Source organism: Trachinotus anak, unplaced genomic scaffold (genome assembly GCF_046630095.1).
Source record: "Trachinotus anak isolate AG129_WGS33_773 ecotype Australia unplaced genomic scaffold, CSIRO_AGI_Tana_v1 ptg000004l, whole genome shotgun sequence".
Lineage (NCBI taxonomy): Eukaryota > Metazoa > Chordata > Actinopteri > Carangiformes > Carangidae > Trachinotus > Trachinotus anak.
This window is the reverse complement of record NW_027273855.1, coordinates 9,861,388-9,884,366: the sequence shown is the minus strand read 5'-3', so window position 1 is coordinate 9,884,366 and position 22,979 is coordinate 9,861,388. Positions and strand designations below refer to the sequence as shown.

The 22,979-nt window shown below is 40.8% G+C and overlaps 1 protein-coding gene across 9 annotated transcripts in view; it reads left to right on the top strand.

The window, feature by feature from the left end:
• The window catches only part of ubr4 (ubiquitin protein ligase E3 component n-recognin 4), a 60,243-nt gene that overhangs the window by 33,922 nt on the left and 3,342 nt on the right, over positions 1-22,979 (top strand). For 6 of the 9 annotated variants that reach the window (XM_071475716.1, XM_071475713.1, XM_071475710.1 and 3 more), the window contains 49 exons: positions 100-274; positions 484-615; positions 729-850; positions 1,159-1,270; positions 1,577-1,707; positions 2,939-3,116; positions 4,504-4,608; positions 5,050-5,205; positions 7,047-7,215; positions 7,410-7,614; positions 7,690-7,803; positions 8,383-8,592; positions 8,684-8,833; positions 8,933-9,160; positions 9,411-9,489; positions 9,615-9,851; positions 10,030-10,198; positions 10,370-10,514; positions 10,865-10,950; positions 11,049-11,136; positions 11,507-11,700; positions 11,823-12,062; positions 12,153-12,291; positions 12,502-12,627; positions 12,999-13,127; positions 13,225-13,574; positions 13,731-13,821; positions 14,000-14,084; positions 14,282-14,409; positions 14,492-14,621; positions 14,759-14,919; positions 15,650-15,759; positions 16,664-16,805; positions 17,020-17,101; positions 17,239-17,412; positions 17,538-17,659; positions 17,781-17,978; positions 18,140-18,220; positions 18,485-18,572; positions 18,839-18,966; positions 19,077-19,184; positions 19,462-19,578; positions 19,702-19,892; positions 20,091-20,264; positions 20,382-20,481; positions 20,700-20,918; positions 21,038-21,151; positions 22,561-22,703; positions 22,824-22,949. In XM_071475716.1, coding sequence (XP_071331817.1) covers positions 100-274; positions 484-615; positions 729-850; positions 1,159-1,270; positions 1,577-1,707; positions 2,939-3,116; positions 4,504-4,608; positions 5,050-5,205; positions 7,047-7,215; positions 7,410-7,614; positions 7,690-7,803; positions 8,383-8,592; positions 8,684-8,833; positions 8,933-9,160; positions 9,411-9,489; positions 9,615-9,851; positions 10,030-10,198; positions 10,370-10,514; positions 10,865-10,950; positions 11,049-11,136; positions 11,507-11,700; positions 11,823-12,062; positions 12,153-12,291; positions 12,502-12,627; positions 12,999-13,127; positions 13,225-13,574; positions 13,731-13,821; positions 14,000-14,084; positions 14,282-14,409; positions 14,492-14,621; positions 14,759-14,919; positions 15,650-15,759; positions 16,664-16,805; positions 17,020-17,101; positions 17,239-17,412; positions 17,538-17,659; positions 17,781-17,978; positions 18,140-18,220; positions 18,485-18,572; positions 18,839-18,966; positions 19,077-19,184; positions 19,462-19,578; positions 19,702-19,892; positions 20,091-20,264; positions 20,382-20,481; positions 20,700-20,918; positions 21,038-21,151; positions 22,561-22,703; positions 22,824-22,949 — 7,181 coding nt within the window. The remainder of the gene's footprint in view (positions 1-99; positions 275-483; positions 616-728; positions 851-1,158; positions 1,271-1,576; positions 1,708-2,938; positions 3,117-4,503; positions 4,609-5,049; positions 5,206-7,046; positions 7,216-7,409; positions 7,615-7,689; positions 7,804-8,382; positions 8,593-8,683; positions 8,834-8,932; positions 9,161-9,410; positions 9,490-9,614; positions 9,852-10,029; positions 10,199-10,369; positions 10,515-10,864; positions 10,951-11,048; positions 11,137-11,506; positions 11,701-11,822; positions 12,063-12,152; positions 12,292-12,501; positions 12,628-12,998; positions 13,128-13,224; positions 13,575-13,730; positions 13,822-13,999; positions 14,085-14,281; positions 14,410-14,491; positions 14,622-14,758; positions 14,920-15,649; positions 15,760-16,663; positions 16,806-17,019; positions 17,102-17,238; positions 17,413-17,537; positions 17,660-17,780; positions 17,979-18,139; positions 18,221-18,484; positions 18,573-18,838; positions 18,967-19,076; positions 19,185-19,461; positions 19,579-19,701; positions 19,893-20,090; positions 20,265-20,381; positions 20,482-20,699; positions 20,919-21,037; positions 21,152-22,560; positions 22,704-22,823; positions 22,950-22,979) is intronic. The other 3 variants (XM_071475717.1, XM_071475715.1, XM_071475711.1) reach the window with 1 other exon arrangement.

The window sequence follows — 22,979 nt, the reverse complement described above, 5'->3', positions numbered from 1 at the left end:
ATGATGCACTAGGTTACTTCAAGGTGTTAAATGCGCTCATCCTCTACATCATTTACGAAGAACTAATGCAATGCTTGTGGCCCTTTTTTTTTTCATCAGGACCAGTCCTTGTTGAGTAACGCAGTGCAGTGCCTAAATAGCTGCACTCGTGAGGGGAGAGAGCTTGACCCTGATGTCTTCCAGAGGCTTGTGATCACTGCCCGCTCCATTGCAATCATGAGACCCAACAACTTGGTGCATTTCACAGAAACAAAGTCACTACACCACGAGTCTGGTAAGAGGCTGTTTGATAAATGTCCAAGACCAGGGAATGGTAAATGATTTATATAAAATTTTCTGAAATCATAATTTCATAATTTACAGACTTTGTTAAAAGAAATTCTTGCAAACAACTATTGGTTAAAATTACTTTGTATTGGGCCTGGACTAAATAATCTAAAAGTGCCAATAAGAGTAATTTTTGTTCCTCTTGTCTTAATCCAGAAATGACAGAAGATGGGCACAAACATGTGGATGGCGAAAGCTGTAATTTCATCACACAGCTGATGAATAACTTCTGGAAGCTTCATGCCCTTAAACCAAAGAACGCATTTCTTGCTCCTGCCTGCCTGCCCGGTAAGTGCAAACATGCAAACCCAAAGCTTTGAGAGTTTCATATTTATTGAGTGTCAAAAATGTGTACACGTACATGATCATGAGTGAACATGTTTTCTTCCGTTCCCTTTAAGGCCTAACTCATGTGGAAGCAACAGTAAATGCCTTGGTGGACATCATCCATGCATACTGCACATGTGAACTTGATTACATCAATGTTGCCGCCAAAATCTATATGCAGATGTTACTGTGCCCTGTAAGTACCAAACTTGTCACGAGAATCATAATTCACTTGGAATTTGGGTTTCTTTGGCAATAAGTGTTGAGATATAAAATTTCCATCACTGAAAAATAATAAATAAATAATTCCACACTTAGGGAAAAAGTCATTTTTACCATTGCTGTTGAGCATTGCTATTGTAACATTCTAAGTACTATCTTATTAATAAGACAGGGCTACATTATTTACAGTTAGGATATGAATTGTTACATGGATTACTGTAGTTAAAGGCAGTATAGACAGACTATCATCAGGTAATCATTGTGTATTTGAACCAATTTCAGGATACAGCTGTGAGCTTTGCTTGTAAGCAGGCTCTGATCAGAGTGCTAAGACCAAGAAACAAACGGCGACATGTCACCCTTCCGTCTCCCCCACGCTCCAACACGCCCATGGGTAAGTTTGTAGAGGCTTTATATTAGGGCATCAATGTTTGTTATGCATGTTAATACACATGCTTAAATCTGAAATAGCAAGAGGCATTTTTTTGGAGTTAAGTATCACAGCTTTTTAGTTGTTATGGTTTGGTATTACATGGCATTAGGACAAAAAATTTGAAAAAGTTGTCTGCATACACATTCCATGCCTGCTCTGTGTAATAAAACAAACAATGTTTAAACAGAAAAGGAAGCTCCGTTGAGCCTCATATAATCACAAATTGATTCTGTTCTGTAAAACTTGTTGGATCATTTCTTTTACCAGGAGACAAGGATGATGATGACGATGATGATGCAGATGACAAAATGCAATCATCAGTGCTGACTGGAGGAGAAGAGGGTAGACAGGAGAGTCAGGACCAGAGTGAAGTGGACCATGGTGACTTTGAGATGGTGGTGAGCAAAGAGGGGAAATTCATTCTGCCAGTTGTATTTGTTACCCCTGTATTATTTTACTGCCATGGGTTGACTTTGTCTTCACACAGAGATAATAAATCATTTGAAATACAAAATAATATACCTTTGTTGGAATGATCCTGCATTTAGTCAGTAATGAAGGAGGAGATAATGGACATGGTTTAATTTATATAACTTGATTTAGTTCTTCACAATAGCACAACTCTTAATACAGTAATTATTAAGTCCTTACTGACGGTATTACATCAAGCAATCATGTTTACTGTCAAAGATATCTTATGATTAAAATGTTTCCATTTTTCATGTATCATGTAGTTCTCTTAGCACTAATTTTTATATCTCACTATGGGTTATGCCCCTTCACGTATTCACAGAAGCACTTGATCTGCAGCAACATTTCAGTCAACAGCTGAGAGTAGACTTCAAACATACCATCTCGTTGGATAAGGAGAGGGAGGATATTTTGGACATTTCTATTGTCCCTGAACAAAAGAGATGTGAAGCGAAGACAAAGGAGGACAAAGCATTACAGCTCTGTCTCCAGCTCAGGTCATAGCTCCACAGGTGTCTAGGCAGACCTTCATGCAGGTGGCCTCCAGAGCAGCCCTTCCACCTTTTTGTATCCCTTGTTGGCCCAATCCTAAGAGTCAGCTGTTGCAGCAGCTGTTGGTGCTCCAGACACCAAAACAGCTTGACCTGAAAAGCCCTTTAATTCCCCCCGCTGCCTCTCAGCCAGCCAGCCCTGGCCCACAGTCAGTTAGCAGGGAGGAAGAAGGAGGTGTCTGAACAATCCACCCCACCCCACTGTGTGCAGACAAGCCAGATGTTCCCTGTCTTTGTGCCTCTGTTCAGTGTTCCAGTGTGTTGAGGGACTGGCTGGCTATGTAGATACAGATGTCAGGACACTCAGGGTGGTGTAATGGTATAAGTGCTTCTATATCTACGTAAGGGAGCGTCTCCCATAGTGTGAGATCTCCCTCATGCTATTCAGAGAACTGGGGTTACGGAAATAACCTTCTGTTAATTCATCATATAGACTATTAATGAACTCACCAAACAAGGAGGAATGGAACAGCTGCTGATAATGAACCTTGTTCTTTTTCTCTGGCATATCAGTTTGTCCTATATAAATCTTAGTTACACGTTTTTTCTGTTAAAATGCGTGTTGCAGAATTAAATACCACACTTTTATTATTTTCTGTCTCTTAAGTCTGAGTCAATGGTCCTGGAGACAGCAGAGAATGTCAACAATGGAAATCCATCTCCCCTTGAAGCTCTGCTTGCTGGAGCCGAGGGTTTCCCACCCATGCTGGACATCCCTCCTGATGCAGATGATGAAACTATGGTAGAGCTGGCCATCGCTCTCAGCCTTCAGCAGGATCAACAAGGTAAGTAGCCAGAACTTACAAAATAAAGAAATAATTCTGTGGTAACCCAGCCTCTCTGGGACTCCCACTTCACATTTGGAAGCTCTCTCAATCTGTGATGAATCATTTCTCAGCTACTTCAAAAGTCTAAACTTAAAAATTAACTTAAAGAGGACCTTTTATGCTTTTCTGAGTTTTTTTTTATAGTGTGTTATATAGGTTTTTGTGTATGTAAATGGTCTACAGAGCCGCAAGGCTTAAAGTTCCCACCAAAGGGAGCAACTCTGTCAGGGCAAAACCCAATTTTCTCCTTTGTATGAAACGCCTCGTTGGGGGTCCAGAACCTTACTTCCTGGACCTATTGACATCAATTCATCTCTTGGTGCTGCCCCTCTGCAAGCTGGACACCCCCTGCAAGCTTGGCATGCCCTTACACAACACATAACTACTTATAATGCAGAGTTTTCCTTAGTTTTGTAGCCATGCCGAAAAGACATTGTGTTCTCAAATTCCTGGAGAAATCTACTTCATTTTTTCCAGGGCTCCTTCTACTGCTCCAAACATTTTACCCTGAGCCCAGCACTTCAAGGACTTCAGAAACCATGCACAGTTCGACACTTAATTTTCACAACAGTTATTTCTGTAATGAGGCCGAACGGGGCACTCAGGCTCACAGCCTGTAAGTCTGCATTATTATTGTATTACTGTGATTTTTAACCTGGCCACCGGTGACCTGATCACGTAAGTGAGAGGCAGCGTAGCAAAGATATAAATGCTTTAACATTTGTCAATATTGACACGCTAAACATTATTAGCTCGGATAAATTATCCTCAATTTAACCACTGAGTTAAGCGGAACATGTAGTTGCCATGATATTTGCAGCAAGCTTGGGGTATTCACCTTCTGTGTACACTATTCACACCAAAGGTAAATACAGTACATAATAAATGATGTCTTTTTTGAAAGAAATTATTTCTTCTGCCTTTTTGGAACACTGAAGCATGAAAATATATGTTGGCAGACACCAAGAATAAAATGAACACTAAAAATGCCCAGAATAGGTCCAGCAGGGAAGTGCTGAGCAGTTGATAGTAATTCTAGAAGATAACAATTAACACATTTTAGTTGTATAGTTATAGTTTTATAGTTTGGAGTTTCCTATAGCTGTAACACTTTCCACACAACTGAAACTGAAATTATTGAAACCTTCCTGCAACTGAATAAAAATACTTGCAAACTTAAATTTTCAAGGAATGATGTTACTTGAATTTCTATCATGCAAAGTTTAGTGCTTCTCTTTAGATAGCAACCTTTTTGGTATTTTTTATCTCGTACCTCAAATTAGGTGAAAGATTGCTTTGGAGATCAATATATTGGTTTAGTGTTTGTACTTTTTGCCACTTTTAGGCAGTAGCAGCAGTGCCCTTGGCCTTCAGAGCCTTGGCCTGTCTGGCCAAGCCCCAAGCTCCTCTTCACTAGATGCTGGCACCCTTTCAGACACCACTGCATCAGGTAATAAGACCACTTCAATGATAGTATGTGATGATTTTTATACCTAAGGTCACAGATCACACAAGACACACAAGATGGAATTTTATGTTGAAATTGCCAAGATCTAACAGTATGTGCATGACCATTAATCATATCCCACCTTAAACCTCATAACCTAATCTGCTTCACAGCTTGTGGTCTTAGTTCATGATTTTGAAATGAAAGCAGTCATTTTTCCTCTGCAGTCAGTCAGAGTTTCTCAAGTAGCTGTAAGATGGCAACTCACTGTCGAGTTAACCTTTACCATTTTATATGACAATTGCCACAATAGATTGAACAGCCAATACTAGCAGGTTAACGTGGTTTGAATGTACTGTATGTTTTTTCTCTATTGTTAGTGCACAAGTGTGAACTAAGATCATGTATCCTGGCCAGATGACCGCGGTGTATTTACTGTTACAGCTATTGCTATGATTTCAGCCCCAGCATCAGATGATGAGGGCAGCACAGCTGCTACTGATGGCTCCACGCTGCGGACCTCCCCAGCTGAGCATGGAGGCAGTGTGGGCTCAGAGAGTGGAGGTTCTGCAATCGACTCTGTAGCAGGGGAACACAGTGGTGGGTGATTTCAGGAAAAACAACACTGACCCTGAACACAACCAAATTCAAGATACTGAGTTTTTTAAAGCAAGACTTATATTCAAAATGTTATACATATATGCTTGTCTGAATTGACAGTATAAAGTATCTATAAAATACACTGTGTGCACAATTATTAGGGAAATTGTATTCCTGAGGATTAATTTTATTGTTGAACAAATACAGTGCTCTCGGTCGATCCAAATGTCAATAAATCTCAAATCTAAATGTTTAACAAAGGAAACAGTGAGTTTTGGCTTTCTCATGGGAATATATGTGTGCACAATTATTAGGCAAATATGAGTGTGCACAATTATTACACAACTAAATGAAAGACTATTTTTTTTAAGTATGACAAACAGAACAACTAAAAATGAACAAATAAACACTTTTGGCATTTCAGAAATATTCAATGACTAATATAGCCACCCTTCTTTTCAATAACTGTCATGAGTCTTCCATCCATGGAGTCTCAGTTTCTTGATCTGTTAACGATCAACTTTTCAGCCTCCTAAATGCTGTTCAAAGAGGTGTATTGTCTTCCACCACTGTAAATCTCACATTTAAGAAGGGCCCACAAGTTCTCAATAGGGTTTAAGTCAGGTGAGGAAGGGGACCATGTCATTATTCTGTCGTCTTTGAGGCCTTTGCTGGCTAGCCAAGCAGTGGAGTACTTGAATGCAAGTAATGGGGCATTGTCATGCATAGAAATCGTGGCCTTCTTGAATGATGCAGACTTCTTCCTGTACCACTGCTTGAAGAAAGTATCTTCTAGAAACTGGCAGTTAGATTGGGAGTTAACTTTAAGTCCATCTTCAACCAGAAAAGGTCCAACTAGCTCATAGTTAATAATAACAGCCCATACCAGTACCCCTCCTCCACCTTGCTGATGTCTGATTCGAAGTGGTGCTGTATGTCCATTAGTGATCCATCCACAGGCCCATCCATCTGCTCCCTCAAGAGTCACTCATTTCATCTGTCCATAAAACCATTGAAAAATCTGTCTTCAGATATTTCTTGGCCCAATCTAAATGTTTCAGTTTGTGAGTCTTGTTCAATGTTGGTCCAGTTTCAGCCTTCCTTACCTTGCCCATATCTCTGAGCACTGAACACCTTGTACTTCTGTACATGCCAGGTAGGCTGCAGTTCCGGAATGTGGTGGCACTGGAGGTTAATGGGTTCCTGGTAGCTTCATGTTTAATTCTTCTCATGTCTTTTGCAGTTAATTTGCGTCTTTTCTTCTCCACCCGTGTTTTACAACCATGTTGACTATTTGCAATGAAACATTTGGCTCAGTGATCACACCTCAATAACTTAGCTATTTCAAGAGTCTTGCATCCCTCTGAAAGGCATTTTACAATTTCTATCTCTTTTTTTGGCCCATTTTGCCTGAGGCAAAGAAGCTGCCTAATAATTCTGCACACCTTGAATACTCACTTGCCTAATAATTGTGCACACAGTGTATATAGATATCAGTCTGTGATATGTTTGAAGACTGATTTTCAGACAGCTTAAGGTGTATTGAACGTTTCACTCTTTTTTTAAACTGTTGATTAATTGATTAAACTAATCTCTAACAACTCTCTTAATACAGTAGTTTTAGTTTACAGATCATCAATCATGGTACCTTGCCCACTCTTCCCTTTCCTCATGCCTCAGGGGAGGTTATTATTATATTCCCATAATGTGTCACTAATTCACCCCAAGAAAAGGGTGTCAGTGTAAAAAAAAAAAGCTCACGTTTTCATTTTGAAATAGAACCTTAATATGTTACCATGTTTCTAGTTTACTTAGTTGCATTTGTGCATGTATGTGTGCAGTGTCAGGACGCAGCAGTGCATATGGGGACACAGCAGTGGAGGGCCACCCTGCAGGTCCAGGCAGTGTGAGTTCCAGCACTGGAGCCATCAGTACCACCACAGCCCAGCAGGAGGGTGAAGGCTCAGAGGGAGAAGGAGAGACTGAGGGAGACATCCACACAAGTAACAGGTCAGGCATTGTGAACATGGATGAGGAGTTTATAATAATTAGGAAAGGTTCAGCTCAGCTGACTGCAAACCTTTCGCCCTCATAAATGTTAAGAGACTTTCTCTCTACCATCCATGGGTATCAGCTCAATGTGGTCGACTCAGTATTAGAAGTAAAATGTTTTTACTTTTTTTTAATTTTGTGTTTGTTGTTAGGCTGCACATGGTTCGTCTTATGCTCCTTGAGCGCTTGCTTCAGCATCTTTCTCAGCTCCACAATGTGGGTGGAGTCCAAGCCATCCCTTACATGCAGGTTATCCTCATGTTGACCTCTGACCTGGATGGCGAGGATGAAAAAGATAAGGGTGCCTTGGATGACTTGCTTTCACAGCTCATTGCCGAGCTTGGAATGCACAAGAAGGTAACCATAGTCTTTTTGTGATGAATCAGGGTTAATGTGTCATTGTTTTACTGAATCCATGTTATTCCTCTCCAGGACGTGTCAAAGAAGAATGAGCGAAGCTCCATCAATGAAGTTCACCTGGTCATCATGAGACTGCTCAGTGTCTTTATGTCTCGAACCAAGTCTGGATCTAAATCATCTTCTGAGGTACATCCTGTTTTTTATTTTTTTAAGTAGTTTTTTAGGCATTTTTGCCTTCAATTTGACACAGTTAGAGACAGACAGGAAAGTCAGGGAGACAGAGGGGGATTATATGCAGCAAAGGAGATGGGTTGCATTTTTTTACCAGGACCCCTGTGGTTAGGACTGAGCCTTTCTTGTTATGCGCTCTACCAAGTGCGCTACTGGGGCACTCCCTGTTTCTTTTCTTAATGTCAGATTTGATTAAAGTGTAATGAAATATGTTATTTTAGGCAGAAGTTTCAAGACAAACTATAACATTTTTGTAGGTGAAAAAACACTGCATGATGTGGACACCAGTCAGGTTTTTTGACACCAGCCCAAAAGAAAAGAAAAAAAGATAGTTACGTGTGTTTGTTAAGTCAGGTGGTGTTTCCTCAAGCAACCTTAAAGTACCTACAGTATGCAGTTGCAGGTTGCATTAGTGAAAAGTAATTTTCTTTGTGACAGAATTTGTGCAGCCTAGTGAACACACTTTCATGGGTATTTAAAATTAAGTTGTTGGGACTTTTACTTACTAATTCTGGTTGCACTTCTCTCTTCCAGTCATCCTCCCTGATTTCCAACGCCACAGCAACTGCCTTGCTTAGCCTGGGTGCCATTGACTACTGTCTCCATGTACTTAAGTCACTCCTAGAGTTTTGGAAGAGCCAACAGGGTGAAGAGGAGCCTGTGACCACCAGCCAGCTCCTCCGCCCACACACAGCCTCCTCTCCTCCAGACATGAGCCCTTTCTTCCTACGTCAATATGTCAAGGTGTCAGATAACAGGAAACCTCTTTATTGCGATTACTTATTGATTTGTAAGTAATATTGATGTGAACTCACTGTGTTATTCCTGGCATCAGGGGCATGCTGCTGATGTGTTTGAAGCCTACTCTCAGCTGTTGACTGAAATGGTGCTGCGGCTGCCATATCAGATCAAGAAGATTGCTGACACCAACCCTCGTATCTCACCCCCTGTCTTTGACCATTCTTGGTTCTACTATCTGTCTGAAGTAAGCTATTGAATGTATTACTTGTATGAGTTTCCTTTTCAGTGTCTATCCTTGGATAAGAAATTAACAAGCCTTAATTTTCTGTCCCTTTTTTCTCAGTATCTGATGATCCAGCAGACTCCATTTGTCAGGAGGCAAGTGAGAAAGCTGTTGCTGTTTATCTGCGGCTCCAAGGAAAAATATCGTCAGCTGCGGGATCTGCACACTCTTGACTCCCATGTACGCAGCATCAAGAAGCTTCTGGAGGAGCAGGGCATCTTCCTCCGGGCCGGCGTGGTCACAGCCACGTCTGGTTCAGCTCTACAGTATGACACACTCATCAATCTGGTGAGTGTCTTCTGGACAGTTGTTAAGACTACTTATACAGAGCTGCTTTTATATGCTGTGTATGGGCTATAAAATATATAAATTTCAGACTCCTTCCTTAAGATATCATATTCTGTTTATGTATTCTATAACTCCCATCTGCTAAACTATTGTTAATCCTCCCCTTTTCTGATCTGTGATACTGCTGTATGCTGCTGTAAGGACTGATATTTTTATAATGCCCTGTGCTTATGTGTAATTTGTCTCTCAGATGGAACATCTAAAAGCTTGTGCTGAGATTGCCACTCAGAGGACAATCAACTGGCAGAAATTCTGCATGAAGGATGATTGTAAGTTGTTTCAGATCAGTTTTTGTAACTGGAACCAAACAAACTTTGAAGACCAGTACTGTTAACATTGTGTGTCTTTTCTTTCCTGTCATCTGTTATTATCTGTTATTCTCTTCTCTGTCCAGCTGTCTTATACTTCCTGCTCCAGGTCAGCTTCCTTGTAGATGAAGGCGTTTCCCCAGTACTGCTGCAACTGCTCTCCTGTGCCCTGTGTGGCAGTAAGGTGCTAGCCACCTCCTCCTCTTCATCATTCTCAGGAGGAGGCTCTGGTAGTTCTGGACAGACAGGAACTTCCCAGTCCTCTCAGAGCAAGTCCTCCAGTAAAAAGAGCAAAAAAGAGGACAAAGAGAAAGACAAAGAGGGTGAGGTGGTGCCACAGTCTTTCTCACTTCATACTCATGCTGCTTGTTTAGATGACACACACTGAATGCTGGAATAGACTCAAGCCATCCAATAAACCTGAACAGGGCATATGGGTATTAAAATGGATAATACATGCTAATGTCCTCATTGTGTTGTATCTTTGTGGACTGACCACAGGTGATGGAGTAGGCAGCCAGGAGGATCAGTTGTGTATGGGTCTGGTCAGTCAACTTAACAAGTTTGCTGACAAGGAGACACTCATCCAGTTTTTGCGCTGCTTCCTGCTGGAGTCAAACTCATCTGCTGTGCGCTGGCAAGCCCACTGCTTGGCACTTCATATCTACAGGTACTGCTTTAATGTTTAATGTTTTATCTTCAGTGTAGACTAGCTTAAACATAATACAAAAAGTTGTAGCGCCCATAGCAGGAGTCAGTTTGTGATTAAAAGACATTACTAAATGAGTAAATGGTGAAATCATAACCTGGGTTATTCACTAACATCTGAATCCCTCTGCAGGAACTCCAATAAATCTCAGCAGGAGCTGCTGCTGGAACTGACTTGGGCCATCTGGCCTGAGCTCCCTGCATATGGCCGCAAAGCTGCCCAGTTCGTCGATCTGCTCGGATACTTCTCCCTCAAGACTCCTCAGACAGAGAAAAAGGTTAGTTAGTAGTCCTCAAAAGCTATGGTTGTACTGATTTTAGCATAGTAATTGCTCTGTAATCAGATCAAATACACCTTACTAAGGAATTATATATCTTTTCTTTGTACTTTGTTTGACTGTGAAATTTGCAAGCCTAATGTGGGATTTTAAATCCTTGTTTAGCTGTTAAATCTCATCCTAATGGCTGCTCTTCGATATATTTTTAGTTCTCACATTAGTGTGCATAATGTATTGATAAAAGTTACTATTGGGGAATGTTTTTTTCAGCATTCAGTAGAAAGCAGTCTTGTAATGATAATGCTCAGAAGTCTCTGAAATTGTTTTAATTTTTCAATTTACTGTTCCAGCTGAAGGAGTATTCTCAGAAAGCTGTGGAAATTCTGAGGGCGCAGAACCATATCCTGACAAATCATCCTAACTCCAACATCTACAAGTATGTCTTCACAAACATGCAATGAAAATGTGCCATGGAGAATGCAATTTCAAGTAGTGAGCATTATCTACATAGATCTTTTGTGTTCTCTCCTGTAGCACTCTGTCGGGTTTAGTGGAGTTTGATGGTTTTTACTTGGAAAGTGACCCCTGCTTGGTGTGCAACAATCCAGAAGTTCCCTTCTCGGTATGTGCAACACAACTGCAATTCATGGACACAATCTGTAGCCAAAAAGTACAAGATGTTTAACTAAGAGAATTCTAATGCATGGTTTTACACACTTGTAAATTTGCACCACTTTTACACTGGCTAAGTGATTCTGTTTTATCTTGCATTAGTAATTTGAACAGCCAATAGGTTTGGCAGGCTTAGGATGCTCATCTCTGTAGCTATACTACTGTTAATTTTAATGCAAACCATGGCAAAATAGTGAATATGTGAACAGAATAAAGTCACAAGAATACTCATAACACCCATCAATTGGTAAGCCCTGTTGGCATAAACACAATCTATTATTGTTTTCAGTTGTCTTGAGTGTCTTGTATTTGTCCTCCAGAATATAAAACTGTCATCTATCAAAGTGGACACCCGCTACACCACCACGCAGCAGGTTGTCAAGCTCATTGGCAGCCACACCATCAGCAAAGTCACAGTGAAGATCGGTGACCTCAAACGCACCAAAATGGTCCGCACCATCAATCTCTATTACAATAACCGCACTGTACAGGCTATCGTGGAGCTGAAGAACAAGTATGTTTCATCAAAGACCTGCTGGTCTTTTTTCCACTAGTTATGTGGTCATGTTGGTTCATTTAACAGTAATGTTTTAAGATAACATAGTAGCCACTATTCACTTTGCTGTGTATTTGTAGGCCTGCACGTTGGCACAAAGCCAAGAAAGTTCAGCTGACACCTGGACAAACAGAGGTGAAAATCGACCTTCCCTTACCCATTGTTGCATCCAACCTGATGATTGAGTTCTCTGATTTCTATGAGAACTACCAGGCCTCCACTGAGACCCTGCAGTGTCCCCGCTGCAGTGCCTCTGTGCCCGCAAACCCTGGGGTATGTGGCAACTGCGGTGAGAATGTGTATCAGTGCCACAAGTGCAGGTGAGCAGCCGATTTCCTTTGCAGTTTTAAAAAGATAATAGAAGACACTAAAGTTGTCTGTAATTTAACTTGTTGCTTGTCTTCTATCAGGTCTATCAACTATGATGAAAAAGACCCTTTCCTGTGCAATGCCTGTGGTTTCTGCAAATATGCCCGATTTGACTTCATGCTTTATGCTAAACCATGTTGTGCTGTGGATCCCATTGAGAATGAGGAAGACAGGAAAAAGGTAAGCAGTCACATGTTGGAAAAGGCATGAAAAAGAAAGTAGTCAAAAGGGGTTTTCCTATTCCATACCATCAGCTTTCATGTATGCCAGTGTCACAATTTTTTGCAGAGTAATGCACATGAGTAATTTTCCCTGAATAAAATCGGGAGTCTATCTCTCTGCCTCCATCTTTATTCTGCCTCCATTTAATCCCTGTGTTTGTTACTCTAGGCTGTAACCAACATCAACACCCTGCTGGACAAAGCTGACAGGGTCTACCATCAGTTGATGGGACACAGACCCCAGTTAGAAAGCCTCCTGTCTAAAGTCAATGAGGCAGCACCTGAAAAGCCACAGGTCAGTTACACAAAGGGCATGAACAGAACCTCTGGTCTAATCCTACATGTTCGATATGAAACTAGGCATGAATACTGCTCAGGAGGCCACTTGGTCCACATTTGCTAGCGTGAACTGTGCTGTATGTATTGTACTGTATCTATAGATGCATCAGTTGAGTACCTTGGTTATTTATGTTATCATTCTTTCAAAAACATTTTACAGTAATTGCAAATTCCTGTCATAGCAGTACAGTACAGTAGAACAGCACAATTTTGTTTTCTATAAAATGCTGTTTTAAGACACTGCAATAGAAAGTAACATCTTTCTGTCTGTTTTTCAAAGTCTACAATTTTAACTGATGTTGTTTTATTTTTTCTTGTTAACTCCAGGATGACACTGGGGCAGGTGCAGGACTTGGTACATCCTCTGCTAATGTGAACAGGTACATTCAGCAGCTGGCTCAAGAGTACAGCGGAGACTGCAAGACATCATTTGATGAACTGTCCAAGATCATACAGGTTAGAGAGGAAAAAGAAGAGTTAGTTTTATTGGAACTGTCTTTTTGTACTCCTTTCCAGCTCACATGAATCTCTGGCATTTTCTCTTTGTTTATAGAAAGTGCTTGCATCTCGTAAAGAGCTCCTGGAATATGATCTGCAGCAGAGAGAGGCTGCCACCAAGTCATCCCGAAGCAGTAGCAGCCACCAGCCCACGTTCACTGCCAGTCAGTACCGTGCCCTGTCTGTGCTGGGTTGTGGCCACACATCCTCCACCAAGTGCTATGGCTGTGCCTCAGCTGTCACAGGTCACTGTATCACACTGCTCCGTGCACTGGCCACTAACCCAGCCCTCCGGCAGATCCTGGTCCTCCAGGGGCTCATCCGGGAGCTGTTTGAGTATAACTTGCGACGTGGTACAGCAGCCATGAGGGAAGAAGTGCGCCAGCTGGTCTGTCTCCTCACCAGGTATGTTCCTCCCTTACATGTCTGATTGTAGTTAAGTCTAAGAGTTGAAGAAGAGTCTCTATGTATTTCCTCTTTACTCTGTGCTGATACAGCAAATTAAAGTGATTATTATTTATTGTTCTGTCTCTTGTTCCCGTTTATGTTTTCCTGCTTCAGAGATCATCCAGAAGCCACTCAGCAGATGAATGACCTCATAATCGCTAAGGTGTCAGCTGCCCTCAAAGGTCACTGGGCCAATCCTGACCTGGTATGGCATCTTACATTTTCTACTATAAGCTGAAGAAAGTAATATAAAGAAACATTGTGATTCTCTTACTGAAAGAAACAGCTGGTTTTTGAAGAGCAGAGCCACTGGGTTACGCATTTTAACATTGTTGAAGAATTTAGATTTTTGATATCAACATGTCATCTTATTTTCCCAACAGGTTAGCAATTTGCAGTATGAGATGCTGCTGCTGACAGACTCAATTTCAAAAGAGGGAGGATGCTGGGAGTTACGGTTGCGTTGTGGTAAGCTCGATTTCCTAAAGTCCACTGTTGCCCCAATTCCCTACTTGAAAAATTATGTGGAACTACCTCTTCTTCAGATTTTTTCCCCATGTTTTCACATAGCAGTCATACAGCCTTTAATGTGTTGAGGATGTCATTGTCACTGGTCACAACTGAGGTCTGTGTCTAAAAGCACTGCATGTTTTTTGTTCACATAGCTCTCAGTCTTTTCCTCATGTCGGTGAATATAAAGACGCCTGTAGTGGTCGAGAACATCACTCTCATGTGTTTGAGAATCCTTCAGAAGCTGATCAAGCCCCCTGCTCCCACCAGCAAGAAGAACAAGGTATATATATTTATACATACAGTATATTCAATCTCTGTAATTTACCACTTACACAAGTGTGTGTGTTTGCTTTTGTTCAAAGGATGCTGCTACTGAGTCCCTGACCACAGTGAGGCCTTACAGTAATGAAATCCATGCCCAGGCCCAACTCTGGCTCAAGAAGGACCCCAAAGCATCTTATGAGGCCTGGAAAAAGTGTCTCCCAGCAAGATGTAAGTACCGTGTCTGAACAAATGTACAGTTAATTAGTGTTGCAAGATGGTCCTCTTATTCATTTGTTTTTTGCAGTGAAATAATGAAAACTTGCAATGATAAGCTTTTCTTGTTAAATTTATCCTGGTGACCACAGGCCAGGAGACTGTGTCGAAGCCTCAGGGGAAGGCTGAGTTGCGGAAGCAGTATCTACTGGAGAAGTATGTGTGGAAGTGGAAGCAGTTCATGCGGTCCAGAAAAGGTGAAGGACTTTTCCCTCGCCTGCTCAAACTGAGTCACAACAACTGGCTGCGACAGGTAAAATAAAAAATGTTTAAAATGCAGTATTGTTGATTGCTGTTGTTGCTGCTTGTTCTCCTTAGTCTCAAGAGGTCACTTGAGCACTTTTGTTAGAAATCAGATGAGGACCCAGTAACAATTTCAAAACCAAGAAATTATTTTTGTATGTCTCCGTGCCAGCGACAGCCAGAGCCATTCCATTCTTGTGGACTGTAACATGTTGACGGAACTTCTTCAAATTTGCCACAAAATTCACTTGGACTCAAGGATGAACTGATTAGATTTTGGTGGTCAAAGGTTTAGGTCACAGTGACTTCACAAAATTGTTCCCTTGGACTCAAAGACAAACTGATAAGACTTTGGTGGTCAAAGGTCAAGGTCAGAGTGACCTCACAAAATGTGGTTTTGGCTTTGTGAACGCAATATCTCCATAACGCCATGAGGGAATTTCTTCAAATTTGGAATCAACATTCACTTGGACTCAAGGAGGGACTGATTTTGATTTTGGTGGTCAAAGGTCAAGGTCATTGTGACCTACAAAATAGCTTCATACAGCAATTACAAGAAAACTTCACAAAAACGGTTGATATTTTATATGACTCTGGATAAACAGGGATCTAACCTGAGACTAGTCTGAGTAGCGGAGGCATACACCCATAAGGCAGTAATTCTAGCTTTGGCTTGTTATTTCATCAAGTAATTAATGCATCCTCTGAAAAAAAAATTAAAATTGTTACATTTGTTGCAGGTCCTTTTCACACCTGCCACTCAGGCAGCCAGACAGGCAGCTTGCACTATTGTGGAGGCCCTTACAACAATCCCCAGTCGCAAGCAACAGGTGCTTGATCTGCTCACCAGGTATGAGTTTCAAACACTAAAATCCATTACCACATCATGTGATATTAGGAATGTAAAGAAACTATTGTTAGACTACAGTAAACCCCTCTTTCTACTGGTCAGAAAAACAGTTAAGTCCCGCTAACACTGGTCTTTTTCGGCAATGAAAAATGGTACAATCACCACTCACTCCTGGGTCAAATTACTCTGTAGTAGAAACAGGTATTTGTCAGCTCTGGCTCCGATCGGCATTGATGTAAACACAACAACCGGGTGAACCCAATAATTTTCATCCCTTTTCCTAACGTCTTTGAGCGCACAGAGTGTGCTCACTTGCCCAGCATGGTACTGTTAAACCAGAAACACAGCTGTAGCACTGCACCCGGAGATGGGAGAATGAGTGCAACCCTGAAATAAGTTTTTAAAACACACAATCGAAGTTTTACAGGCTTGTAGGTTTGCATGACAGCTACCAGCTCACTCCTTGCAGTTGTGTGTGTCCTCACTCTGAATAGAAAGAAAAACTCAACTGGCAGGGAAAAGGGGTCAATCGGCTTTTAATAACAGGCTTACCCATGTTTAAAAAACCTGCTTATTCCTGCTAATTTTGTTGGAAAAAAGAGAATAAGATTTCCTCTGAAAATTGAAATATATATTTATAGTAAATATACCACAGTATGTTATAAGTATTTCAAAATGCGAGAAAAATGTTACAGAAATTGTCATAAAGCTGATTGTCCAATGAAAATGTCTTGAGCATAAATATAAAAACTGTTAAAATAATCGTGATTTTAAAAAAAATGCCAATACCAAGAGGTGGAAAATGTGTTTAGGAGAATGAAAATTGGTTGGAGCACTTAAAGCCCAGCTGTAAACCTGACTTAGAGTTTAAATCTAAAACTTTCTCTTTCTATGTCTGTGTCAGTTATCTGGATGAGCTGAGTGTGGCTGGAGAGTGTGCAGTGGAGTACCTGGGCCTGTACCAGAAGCTGATCAAGCCAACACACTGGAAGGTTTACCTGGCTGCTCGTGGAGTCCTGCCATACATCGGTAACCTAATCACCAAGGTAATGCTCTGAAGTTCAAAAGAAATGTTCAGAATATAAAAAGATGTATGTGCCACATGTTTCCTTAAAATAGCTTTTGTTGGATGTAGTGAAAAACATGAAATTTTTTTTTAATTATTTTATTGCATTTAAATGTGATATCTGTACTGATAACAAATATGTAAGAGATATTAGTATGACATTAAAAATTATTCTTTTAATTCTCTCTACTTAGGAAATAGCTAATCTGCTGGCTCTGGAGGAAGCTACACTGAGCACAGACTTGCAGCAAGGCTACGCCCTCAAGAGCTTGACTGGTATGTTAGTTTCCGTCTTAACATAAATAAATATAAAATTAAATATAAAATTTATAGTGACTGATTAATTTTTGAATTTTGTTTTGATACCTTTTTTGAATAGTTAAATGATTTGTGTGTTTTTGGTGCCACTGCAGGATTGCTATCTTCTTTCGTGGAGGTAGAGTCCATTAAGCGGCATTTCAAAAGTAGATTGGTCGGCACAGTGCTCAATGGTTATCTGTGTCTGAGGAAGCTGGTGGTGCAGCGCACCAAACTCATCGATGAGACTCAGGACATGCTGCTTGAGATGCTGGAGGACATGACAACAGGTATGCACTGATTCACATCAACAGACATGAAATTTAACCATGTCACAAATTTTCAGCAGAAGTCATTGCATCTTGTATATTTGTTTAAAACATGAATTTTGAAAATCTTGTTGTTTTGGTCATAGGTACTGAGTCTGAAACCAAAGCCTTCATGGCAGTGTGCATAGAGACTGCAAAACGGTACAACCTGGATGATTACAGGACACCTGTATTCATTTTTGAGAGACTGTGCAGCATCATCTATCCTGTAAGTTGCCTTTATACTGATGCATTTCGTTTAAAAAATCCTAGATGCTGAAATGCTCTAAATTCAATGTAGCTGTGAATTTGTCTTCATCTAGAACTTTGGTTTCATCCTCTGTGTCTAGGAGGAGAATGAGGTGACAGAGTTCTTTGTGACCCTGGAAAAGGATCCTCAGCAGGAGGACTTCCTGCAGGGCCGCATGCCAGGAAACCCCTACAGCAGCAATGAGCCTGGCATTGGCCCTCTAATGAGGGACATCAAGAACAAAATCTGCCAAGACTGTGACCTGGTGGCGCTTCTTGAAGACGACAGTGGCATGGAGGTAAAGTGACTCAACTTGAGCCACTTAGTTCTTTGTTAATTTTTATTTTCATTCTCTTTGTACAGTTTATTTTTAATGCTCAAGTCTTCTCAGTTTCTCATGTAATTCTAAAAGCTGATGTGTAATGAGAAATTGATTTGATGCCACTCTGATCCTCTTAGCTTCTGGTAAACAACAAAATCATAAGCTTGGATCTGTCAGTGGCGGAGGTCTACAAGAAGGTGTGGTGCCCTACAAATGAGGTGAGAGTCCCATGAGTTTGTCAGTAAATAAAGTAAGGTTATAACAAAGTAGATCTCGACCTTACCCTGTAAAGTGCCTTGAGATAATCTATATTATGAATTTTTGATATACAAATTGAATTGAATCTAATTAAATGGGTGATGCTGTGAAAAGCATTTGGAATTGTGTAATTAAATCGTCATTAAATGATTACATTACTCTAAATAGCAGTGTAATAAAGTGATTAATGTTAGTCACAGAGCCTTTTGACTTTCTTTTTCAAGGGTGAGCCAATGAGAATCATCTATCGAATGAGAGGTCTGCTAGGAGATGCCACTGAGGAGTTTATAGAGTCACTGGACTCAACCACAGGTTTGATTTACCATTAATATTCTGTATGTTCACAATTTGGAGTCAAGCGGAGTTTGTTAACAGTGTTTTAAACTAATTGTTTTTGAACATCCTGAATATCTCATTTATTAATGCTGTTCAGTAATACTTGAGCCATTAAACGTGTTCTGGATGTTTTCTTTGTCTTCACATTCACCTGTAATCAGTACATTCTAGGAAGAGTGAAAAAGATGAATAAGCAATATCTCACTCTAATGAGCAAAATATTTTACCTTGTCTTTTAACAGATGAGGAGGAGGATGATGAGGAGGTGTACAAGATGGCAGGAGTCATGGCACAGTGTGGAGGACTTGAGTGTATGCTTAACCGGCTGTCTGGAATCAAAGATTTCAAACAAGGAAGACATCTGCTCACGGTAAGGCAACTTTTTTGGAGGTTTTTTGCCAAAAAGCCCTTTACAGTCATCTTTATTCTCTGACCTTCTAAACTGTAGAGTTGACAAATGTGTATCTGTCTCACTCACAGGTTTTACTGAAGTTGTTCAGTTACTGTGTCAAGGTGAAGATCAACAGGCAGCAGCTGGTCAAACCAGAAATGAACACACTTAACGTCATGCTGGGAACTCTAAACCTGGTGAGTGTTACAGTGACTTGTTGCATTCCCATTTCCTAAGTTGGCAAGTAATGTTTCCAAATTTAATGTGTTCATGTACTTTTAAGTCAGTATGTGAGAAATGGGAGCATTCATGTGAAATTTTCCCAGTCAGAGTATTCTGATGCCAGATAAATGCAGGCACTGCGTTATATTGTGTTGAGTAGTCTGATTAATGGAGAAGAGGATGAAAATTCAAACAATATTCAAATTGCAGTAGAGTCTTAACCAGGCAACTTTTAATTTGTTCTAACTCTAGGCTTTAGTGGCAGAACAGGAGAGTAAGGACAGTGGTGGAGCCTCCATAGCAGAACAAGTTCTGAGCATCATGGAGATCATTCTGGATGAAGCCAATGCTGAGATTTCAGAGGACAAGGTAAGAATGTAAAGCACATTCAACCCTCTGAGTAAAGAATTAATTAAGACAACATAATATTGCCAAAACCTGAAATTCTTATTATTATTTGTTTTAAAATTGGGGCTGGTTTGTCTTTCAAAGGGTAACCTGCTGCTGACAGGAGACAAAGATCAGCTGGTCATGTTGTTAGACCAGATCAACACACCATTTGTGCGCTCCAACCCCAGCGTACTGCAGGGTCTGCTGCGCATTATACCATACTTATCCTTTGGTGAACTGGAGAAGATGAGGATCTTGGTGGAACGCTTTAAACCATGTTGCAGCTTTGACAAGTGGGCATCAGTTAACATTTGCTTACAAATGAGCACATATTTAAATTTTTGTATTTTTGAATGTATAGAAACATCCATTACAAAACGTTGTTATGTTATCAAGGAAATCCGGTTGCTCATTTTACAGCACTATATATTTTCAGAGGGTGTTTGGGTATTGAAGTTTTTGAAAACTTACCTCCTTCTTTGTTTTCTAAGGTACGATGAGGAGCACAGTGCAGATGACAAAGTGTTTTTGGATTGCTTCTGTAAAATTGCTGCTGGTATCAAAAATAACAGCAACGGCCATCAGCTGAAAGATCTTATTCTCCAAAAGGGAATCACACAGAGTGCTCTGGACTACATGAAGAAACATATCCCAAATGCCAAAAAGTAGGTTTCTCAGAGTTTCAGATATCTAAAAAATAGTTGGTCAAAACTTTTGATACAATAAATATTTGTGCTTGGTTGCTTAAACCATTTTCTTCCTGTTCTGAATGCTCTCATTAGTCTGGATGCAGATGTGTGGAAGAAGTTCCTCTCTAGACCAGCTCTACCCTTTATTCTCAGATTGCTTCGTGGTTTGGCTACCCAACATCCCCCCACACAGGTACTAAATACTTGTAATAAAAAACTCTATCAGAACTTTGTAATACCCACACGTTGGGGACTGATTACTCAGGACAGTTTCTAACACATAGGGGGAGAGTTACACCATCCGCCACTAAAATATTTTGCCCAGATTCCAAACTCAGCATCAACAATTCTTTATGAACATACAAACCTACCCACCTAACATTACTTGATGCCTTCTTATCTTCTGTTAAGGTGCTGATAGGCACAGACTCAATAACCAACTTGCATAAGCTGGAGCAGGTATCCAGTGATGAAGGCATTGGCACTCTGGCAGAGAACCTTCTAGAAGCCCTGAGGGAGCACAGTGACGTCAACCTGAAGATTGAAGCAGCGCGCAGGGAGACCAGAGCTGAGAAGAAGCGGATGGCTATGGCCATGAGGCAGAAGGCCCTGGGAACATTGGGCATGACGGTACACTTTTTTCTCCTTACTTTGTTTAAGTAGTCTATTTGTGACTCTGCCACTGCCACTTTGTTTCACTTCGTCATTAACACAATCCATTACTATATTGCTTTTGCTTACATTTTCAGACCAATGAGAAGGGTCAGGTGGTGACTAAGACCTCACTCTTGAAGCAAATGGAGGAGTTGATAGAGGAGCCGGGCTTGACCTGCTGTATCTGTAGAGAAGGTTACAAGTTCCAGGTACAACAACACATCAGGGATTATGATTATTTGTTAGTCTTCTTGTACAGTGGCGAGAAAATGTATGTGAGCTCTTTGGAATTACTTGGTTTTCTTCATGAATTGATCATAACATGTGATCTGTTCTTCATCTAAGTCAAGAGTATTGTTGAACACAATGTGTTTGATAACCTTTCGTGTCTTTAGTAATCACACCCATTAGGCATTAGCAGTGCTGGTGGAAAAATTAAGTGAACCCTTGGACTTATTAACTGGTTGAACCTCCTTTGGCAGCAATGACTTCAACTAAGCACTTTTCCGGTAGCTGTGGAACAGACCTGTACAGTGTTCGGGGGGGATTGTAGACCAGTCTTCCTTACAGAACTGCTTCAGCTCAGACATATTCTTTGGACACCTGGTGTGTACAGCTCTCTTGAGGTCATTCCACCACATCTCAATTGGGTTAAAATCTGGCCTCTGACAGAGCCACTCCAAAACGTGGAGTTTCTTGAAGCCATTCTGTAGTGGATTTACTTCAATATTTAGGGTCATTGTCCTACTGAAGTTCATTTGGCAGACAGACACTCTGACTTTAGCCTGTAGAATTCCTTGATAAACATGGGATTTCATTACCCCCTTGATGATGGCAAGCTGTCCAGGCCCCAAGACACAAAGCAGCCCCAAATCATGATGCTTCCTCCACCGTACTTCACTCTTCTTTTCAAACTATTTCAACTTTAGTTTCATTAGTTCATAAAACATTGCACTGTAGAGTGTCAATCTGCACTTTGGCAAACAGTGGCTTCCTCCATGATGTCCTGCCATGGACACCCTGCCTGTTCAGTACTCTACTATTTAGTAACTACTACTACTAAGGTTCTTCTTTACCTCACTGAAGATTCTGCATTGTGCCTTTGGAGTCATCTTGGCAGGGCACCCACTTCTAGGGAGAGTAGCCACAGTACTAAATCGTCGCCATTTACAGACAGTTAGTCTAGCTGTAGACTGATGAATATCTAAACTCTTTGAGATTACTTTGTAACCCTTCATAAAGCTTTATGCAAATCAACAATTCTTGATTGTAGGTCTTCTGAGAGCTCTTTTTTGAAAGTCATGGTTCACAACAGCAGATGCTTCTTGTGAATAGAAAAGTGTTTTTTAGAAGTCAAAGTAGCTCTAACCCACACCTTCACACATATTTCATTGATTGGACTCCAGGTGTGCTAACTCCTGACTCCAATTAGCTTTTGTTGAAGTCGAGGGGTTCACATACTTTTTCCATCTTACACTATGAATGTTTGAATGATGTATTTAACATGAACAAAAACAGTGCAATATTTTGTGTGTTATTAGTTAAAACGGATTGTGTTTGTTCATTATTGTAACTTTGATGATGATCACACCATTTCCATCTGTCCATTATCCTACAGCCAACCAAAGTCCTGGGTATTTACACTTTCACGAAGCGTGTGGCGTTGGAGGACTTCGAGAACAAACCTCGCAAGCAGCAGGGCTACAGCACTGTGTCGCACTTTAACATAGTCCACTATGACTGCCATCTGGCAGCTGTCAGGTAGCAAAAAACACTATCATGCACCTGCTGATGTTAGAGTATTCAAGAGATTTTCTACTTTAAACTCAGGTTTCATTTAGTGCAATCTGAGCTTTTTATGTTGTTTTTCCCCTGGGGTAGGCTGGCTCGTGGGCGAGAGGAGTGGGATAGTGCTGCTCTCCAGAACGCCAACACCAAGTGCAATGGGCTGCTTCCTGTGTGGGGGCCACATGTGCCAGAATCAGCCTTTGCTACATGCTTAGCAAGGTAAAATCATGCATTACCTTGCGCACAGTC